Here is a 6,857-nt window from a genome sequence, read left to right as displayed (position 1 = left end):
ACATATCGAGCATATTGTGTGTATGCTATTGAAATGCTTGGTATGTGTGGGATCTGACCATCTAGTTGTTTATCTTTAGTAGCATCTCTTACCGGGAAATGTCTCCTAGTGTTTCCATTGAGCCTTGGTAGCTTGCTACTGCTCCGGAACACTCAGGCTGGCCGGCATGTGTCCTTCTTCGTTCCTGTGTCTGTCCCTTCGGGGAAATGTCACGCGATGAATACCGGAGTCCTGTTAGCCCGCTACAGCCCGGTTCACCGGAGTCCTGCTAGCCCAGTGCTACAGCCTGGATTCACTCGCTGATGACCGACACGTTCGATGCTGGGTCATGAATGCCTGTCCCTGTAAGTCTGTGCCACTTTGGGTTTACGACTAGCCATGTCAGCCCGGGCTCCTTATCATATGGATGCTAGCGACACCGTCATATACGTGTGCCAAAAGGCGCAAACGGTCCCGGGCTAAGGTAAGGCGACACCCGTGGGAATACCGTGCGTGAGGCCGCAAAGTGATATGAGGTGTTACATGCTAGATCGATGTGGCATTGAGTCGGGGTCCTGACAGTGCAGGCTAGTGGAAGTGTGGGCCGGCTTGCGTCAATGGAATGGGGATGGTGGTCCAGAAGGCTCCAAGTGAAAGCTTGCCCGACTCTTGCCGGACAGCGGCGCCGACACCTGTGGCATCGCTCTCCTCCTTGGAGGCGTCGCCACGGAGTCTTCTTCGACCTCTCCCATCGTTAGGGTAAGCTTTTCAAGGGAAATCCTAGACCAGTCCGGTCAAGCGACGGGCGTCGTCCTCCTCCTTTGGGGCGTCGCCTTGAAAATCTTGCTCCCATCAACATTTCTTGGTGGGCTAGACGCACACGGTGTCGCGACTGGTAGGTGGCCAATCGGAGATGCGTGGATCCCGTGTGATGTCTTGCGCAACAACGATGGCGATGAAGAGTGATGGTTTGGTCGCGACAACAACTTGGTAGTCGGCGCTTGTTCCAGCATGTCCGACGGGTCTTTGTGTTGGTCTTCCATTGCTGGAAGTCGGAGCTGCCGTGTATTGTGCCTGCGTTGGGCGGTCCTGTCATGAAGATCTTCATCGGCGCGAGCTTTGCATATATCTTCTTCCGATCACTTCATCAAAATCGGAGCTGACAGTCCTCTACGCGAAGAGTCAACTGTTTGGCATGTGCCGGCGTGGGTTCGCGAAGCCACTGCGACCAGGCTTTCTTCGGTGAAGTCAGAGTCGCTGGCTCGAGGAGGAGTGATGACGATGACCCTGGTGGACAACCTTGATTGCGGCTCTCTCTTTGGTGGTGTGTGTGCGCCTTGTGTTGGTAGCCAGGTTGGCTGGTATTCCCTCGAGGTTGTCGTGTTACTGCCGGAGAGGGTGTTTTGCCGTTTTTGTTCGGTTTTGCGTTAATTAACAGGACAATTCTCTTCTTCTTTATTAATGACATGAGCCAAAGCTTTTGCCTCCGCTTCAAAAAAAGTTTCTCCACAATGTTCTTCTTGCATTAAAAATCTAGCAACTTATGGGTTTGTAGCCATATAGGCATATGAACAAAATCAACGTCCTCATCTCTGCTAAATCCGTCATGAGCAATGCTACACTTACAATCATTTTTCTACGGGTGGAAGTGGCATTATTAGATTAGGGACAGGAGGGCTCCACACCTGAAATCCAGGGGTTACTGATGAATTAGTCTCTGCCAAGTCTGTCCGTAGGAGAGTTTCCGTAAGTGTGGTCCATAAGTGGAGCATTTTTTATCCGCATCATATGGGCACAACAAGACTACCTAGTTGTGGAATAGCCAAGGCCTGCATCCTTATGTGTTCCTTGTCTCCAAGGCAAAACGCCTGAACAATGAATCGATTGGGACCAACAGGCCGAAAATTTGACGCATCTGATGGCCTAGGGCCCGAAAGTCGGTGGTGGCGCGGTGGTAGTGACGCGAGGTGGCAGCAACATCGCGAGGGCGGCAAGGCGGCAATGGTGGCGGGCAGGTGCTGAGGCGAAGCGGTGACGACGTGGGGGAATGCATGGTGAAGTGTCAGGGTTTTTTTTAGCCCACCAACGTTTTAGGCGAAGGTCATCTTCCTAAACAAGAGGGAACTTGGGGTCGGTCGAGTTTATAGGATCCTAAATATATTTCGGGTTTACAGGTTCTGTTGTGGACGTTTGTTTTTGCCCAAACTTCCCCTAAATGTAGCTTTTTTATGTTTGTTTTTGCCCAAACTTCCTCTAAATGTAGCTTTTTTATGAACAGGGCATCTATTGAAGTTGCTCTTAGAGCAGCTCGGTTCCTCTAAGAAATTTCCCGAACTACTAGTTTTACAGGATGTTCGTATATTTTAAGGGAAGTTTCACGATAGCTACTTTGTCAGATCCCATAAACTTCTTCCCCTAAAATAGGTTTTCATTTTTAATTTTCATAAAACAGAACTAGATAATGGCCTGGGGCTCCCCAGGCAGTGACACGCACGACAGCCACTGGCAAGGGAGGCGCGAGGTAGTCGGTGGCCGCCGGCGAGACGTGGTCATGGGGGCGGCGAGGCGACGGCGGTGGCGTGACAAGGCGGTGCGGCGCAGCACAGGCGGCGGTGGCACCATGACCCTGGAAATTTATTCCATGTTTACCGGATTTATTGGAGATTTTTTGTTATTTTAGAGATACATGATTTGTTGGAGATGTTTTTTTCTGTTATTTTACAGATACGGGATTTGTTGGAGTTGCTCTAACCTGAGATTTGACGATGCAGACCATTTTACTTGCGGCTGGCTCACAAAATCTAGGCTTTCTGCAAAGGATTAATGCTGATTATCGAAACAGAATTAGTACTTCACATAGCATAATCAGAAGTTGAAGTGGACACAGATAGTCAGATACACAAATAGTTGGACATATCAATACAAAAATAGTTCTGCAGTTTCACAAACCACATGCAAGGGACAAACAGATAAATTTGGGTAACGGGTTCTGTAGTCCATAACCTCCAACGCACAAGAACCATCAAACATGTCCTTCTAAGAGGATATCCATCCTTTTGGTAACAAGTTTGGACCAAGCAACAGTAATCTCCACCTTAGAGTCACCAATCTCACATATACCTCGACTTACATTGCAGTATTCGGCCCTGAACTTGACACGACCTTGTCTAGCAATAGCATCACCAGACTGCGAGTAGGCTTGTATAACAAATTGCAGGCTTTCTTCCAGTTCTACAGAAACAACATGCCTTGACAGATCAAGGTAGCCATCTGTGCCCATTGGCATTTCTCCACCATCAGAAGAACGAGAATCAACCAACACAACTTGCCTGGCCAGGGAGTCCATAACTTCCTGTGGTGGTGAGGAGCACACAATCCGACCACCATATTCAAAAGGCCAAGGTCCCCCTTCAACAACACGGACACTTAAGATGGTAGCCTGGACTGTCTTTGTGAGTCGCTCCAAGCTTAACTCTACCGTGCAAAAGCAGTTGTTGATGAGAGCGGTATCTAAACCTTCATGATAACCACCAGAATAAGTGCAGCAACGACTGATCAATGCTCTGTCGCTGGACCTTGTTGCACCCTTTACTTTCAGTTGGACTTCGAAGTCAACGTGGTCCATAGCCACGATGGCACGGGACGGGCCAGTCAAGTGCAAAAATGGATCCTGCAAGGATCATAGTCATCATTGTCGCTGAATGGAATGAACAAGACACATGCAAGAACAAAAATGGAAAACAGAGAGAAATTTGGAATACGGTACATACCTCTGGAGTGAGTTTTTGACAGTCTTCCCTTCGCCTAAAGAAGAGAATGTTGCGGTTGTAGTCCACGGTGTCTCGGGCAGCAACAACACCATACACATGGAGTGGTAACTTCAACTTTCCATCTGTTCCAACAATCTTCAAGGAGTAGATCTGCAAGGTGCTCACAGAGCGAGCGGCGTACGGGATCAGTCCCGGCGTGCAATGTGTAAAGTGCATAGGACTCACTGCGGCTGCGACACCAAATTAATCCAAGTGTTAGACATGTTCTAACATGAATTACTTGTACAAGGAAAAAAGGAAGGGAAGAATCTGGTTGCCAAATAAGAGGAGAATGATTCGGTGGATGTTCATGTTTACTTACTACTGTCTTCAAATTCACCACAGCATCCCCATGCGGATTCCCAGACTTCACGTTTTCCAGAAAACAACCTGTCCTCCATCTCCATCTCCTCTTTGTCTGATTCTGTGAATTCTGTCACCTCCTCCTCCTCTCCCTCCTCCCCTACCGCGTCCTGAAGTGAGAAGGGGGTCGGGTCTGTTCTGCAACAGCTCAGTGCGTCCTTTTTATCCTGCTCCCACCTCAGGTCATCCTTTTCATTCTGCTCCCGGAACTCGCGTAAGCTGGCTTCCATCTTTAATAGCTCCGTACGAAATTTGTAATACATCCTTAAATTCTCAGCAGTCATCTTGCCCAACACCTTCTCATCCTCAAATTCGAGCATCTTGTAATATTTGCACAAGTTGGTCATACCATCCGACTCACTCTTATCATCAGAAACCAGCACCATCATATCCAACATCCTCGACGCATGTGTCTCCATGCTTGACTTGCCTTCACTAATTGATTTGCCTTTGTCCATCATCCTCGACTCATGCGTCTCGGCGCTTGATTGGCCATCATCCATGTACGCAGTCATCTGGTTGGAAAGGCAACTTATCAGATCTGCTCCCACAAAATGGTCACCCTCATCATCTGTCAACTGGCCATCATCAGCGGTATGGTCAGTCAAATCTGTTATAGATACATCCACCTCTTCCTCAGTCCTCTGCTTCTCAAGACAGTGGGTGCTGGATTTGCCTTAGCCCATCTGATCGGTCATCTCCTCCTTGGTCCTCTGGTCCTCAGCATATTGGACCGCCATCTGTTTATCAGCATTCATGCTATTATACAATATACTATTGGAGATCCTCGATAAACTCTGCGCTGTGTTACACAGATCGGAGACATCGTAATAGGAGATGATGGGGACACTAATTTTCCTCAGAATAGATGCTATAGATGCCATCTCGTCACACAAGGCATCCGCGTGCTGCAATATATGACTGAATTGGCGGTTTAGGCGCACTCCCTCGTCCTCAATACCGTAGGGTGAATATACATGCTCGAAGTTGGATTTGAATCTGGAAGCTGATTTGTTATTCTCCGAGTCGATCTCCTTCTGGTCACAGGGCTCGGGCAACTGCTCGGAGATGCAACTGACTTGGGAGGTCACACTATGCGTATCGGAGTTAGGCAGATCCACGCTCTCCTGATCGGCCATGATCTCCTTCTCAGCGACCCTCCGCACTGCATAAAACTTTTTGCGCCTCCGCGGCACTGTGCGTTTGACCTCTGTAACCAAGGCTTTGCGCTCCCTCGCCAGCTTCTGGCACGCGATCTCGCTCCTCAGGGACGTGATCTTCCTCACGATCTCGGGATCGTAGGAAAGAACGTCAGATTGTTTCTCGATGAGCAAGTTCACCAGGGACGCAATCTCCATCCTCAGGATTCTTGCTTCGGAAACAACGACAGGCTGCCGATCCATCTCTTCCATCGCCATCTCAGGAGGCGGCCGAAACTCGACTCCGCCGCCGCCGCCGCGCGCCATCAATCTCTCTCTCTCTCTCTCTCTCTCTCTCTCTCTCTCTCTCTCTCTCTCTCTCTCTCTCTCTCTCTCTCTCTCTCTCTCTCTTTCTTTCTCTATTCAGATTGCTAACCAGGCTCGCGTGTGGTATACTCGCCGCCGCCGCCGCCGCCGCTGCTTAAGCTAGGGTTTCTATAACAAACAAACGAGGGTCGGATGCCTATATATTCCAGCCCCACGCTCAGCCAACCGGCTCCACTCGTTCTTTTTTTTTTGCCTCTCCGTTTTTTTAACTCTCTCCATTTCTATTTTACTTCATGGTTAATTTTGTAATTTTTTAAAGTTTGTCCATCTAAAAATTGACTTAACACCATAGTTTAAAAAACCAAACCGGCAAATGAGGCTGTTGGTTCAGGTTTTTGCCAGTCGGGTCGCCGGTTAATCGGTGCATTTGCGACAAAAACCCGAAATATTTAATTAGATTTTCCAAAAATTTGACCTCACATAATATTATATGTAAACCATTAATAAACTAAAAAGGGTTATTAAACTATTTGGTAATTGGGCATTTGCATGCCCTGTCAGGTTAGATCTTTGATTCCTTGATGATGCAGCTTTTCTTTGTTTTTTATTAAAAGATTGGTATCTATAATACCTAAATAGTTCATCCCCACTATCCTATTTCTCTTGACATGCAGCCTATCCACCTCAGCAGCCTTGCTACCTCATCAATTACTGTTTTTTTTATCTTTGTGCAGCTCACCACATCAGCATTTATTTTAAAAGAAATAGTGGGATTGGTAACCGAAGAGGCCTCCATGTAGACGACGAGTCGGTGTAATAATGGATAAAGGGAGCCCAACAGAAGCCCATCCGTCGATCTCTTCCACATACCTCTTCTCCACCGCGCTCGCCTCCACCCCCCTCGACCCCTTCCTGCCGCTCCACCTCTCGCCGCCGAGCCTCCTCCCGGTCCCGCTGCTCCCCTCCGCACACGCCTCCTCCCCCAAGGCGCTCTTCCGCATCCTGCGCCGCGCGCGACACCACCCGCGCCTACCGCCGCTCGACCTCCAACTCCAACTCGCGGCAACCGACGCCTCCTCTGCCTTCCACGCCAACCCCCGGCTACCCTCTTCGTTCGGCTCGGCGGCCAGACTCCCGTCATACGCCTCTTCGGCAGGACCGATGGCCCGGCTCTCATCTGCATTCGGCACGGCGGCCGAGACCTCATTTTACGGCCCTCCGGCAGGACCTAGTTTGCAGG

General features: G+C 49.2%; 1 protein-coding gene across 1 annotated transcript; it reads right to left on the bottom strand.

Moving 5' to 3' along the window:
• Positions 1 to 2,814: 2,814 nt before the first annotated feature.
• On the bottom strand, positions 2,815 to 5,637 carry LOC123119584 (uncharacterized). Its single transcript, XM_044539444.1, has 3 exons — positions 4,111 to 5,637; positions 3,750 to 3,979; positions 2,815 to 3,649 (listed from the first exon to the last, which is right to left on the bottom strand). Exons 1-3 carry the CDS (start codon positions 4,664 to 4,666, stop codon positions 3,002 to 3,004), a joined length of 1,434 nt encoding a protein of 477 aa, XP_044395379.1. The 5' UTR covers positions 4,667 to 5,637; the 3' UTR covers positions 2,815 to 3,001.
• Between the last annotated feature and the right edge of the window lie 1,220 nt (positions 5,638 to 6,857).

This window comes from Triticum aestivum, chromosome 1B (assembly GCF_018294505.1).
Source record: "Triticum aestivum cultivar Chinese Spring chromosome 1B, IWGSC CS RefSeq v2.1, whole genome shotgun sequence".
NCBI lineage: Eukaryota > Viridiplantae > Streptophyta > Magnoliopsida > Poales > Poaceae > Triticum > Triticum aestivum.
Note: the sequence above shows the minus strand (reverse complement) of the source record. Positions and strands in the feature narration are given on the sequence as shown.

What these genes read in the sequence shown, in the direction of transcription:
- LOC123119584 (XM_044539444.1), bottom strand. Translation starts at nt 4,666, where the DNA reads ATGACTGCGTACATGGATGATGGCCAATCAAGCGCCGAGACGCATGAG. An exon ending in TGGTGAATTTGAAGACAGTA is followed by an intron (nt 3,980 to 4,110) that starts GTAAGTAAACAT and finishes TTGGTGTCGCAG; the next exon opens with CCGCAGTGAGTCCTATGCAC. An exon ending in GTCAAAAACTCACTCCAGAG is followed by an intron (nt 3,650 to 3,749) that starts GTATGTACCGTA and finishes TGATCCTTGCAG; the next exon opens with GATCCATTTTTGCACTTGAC.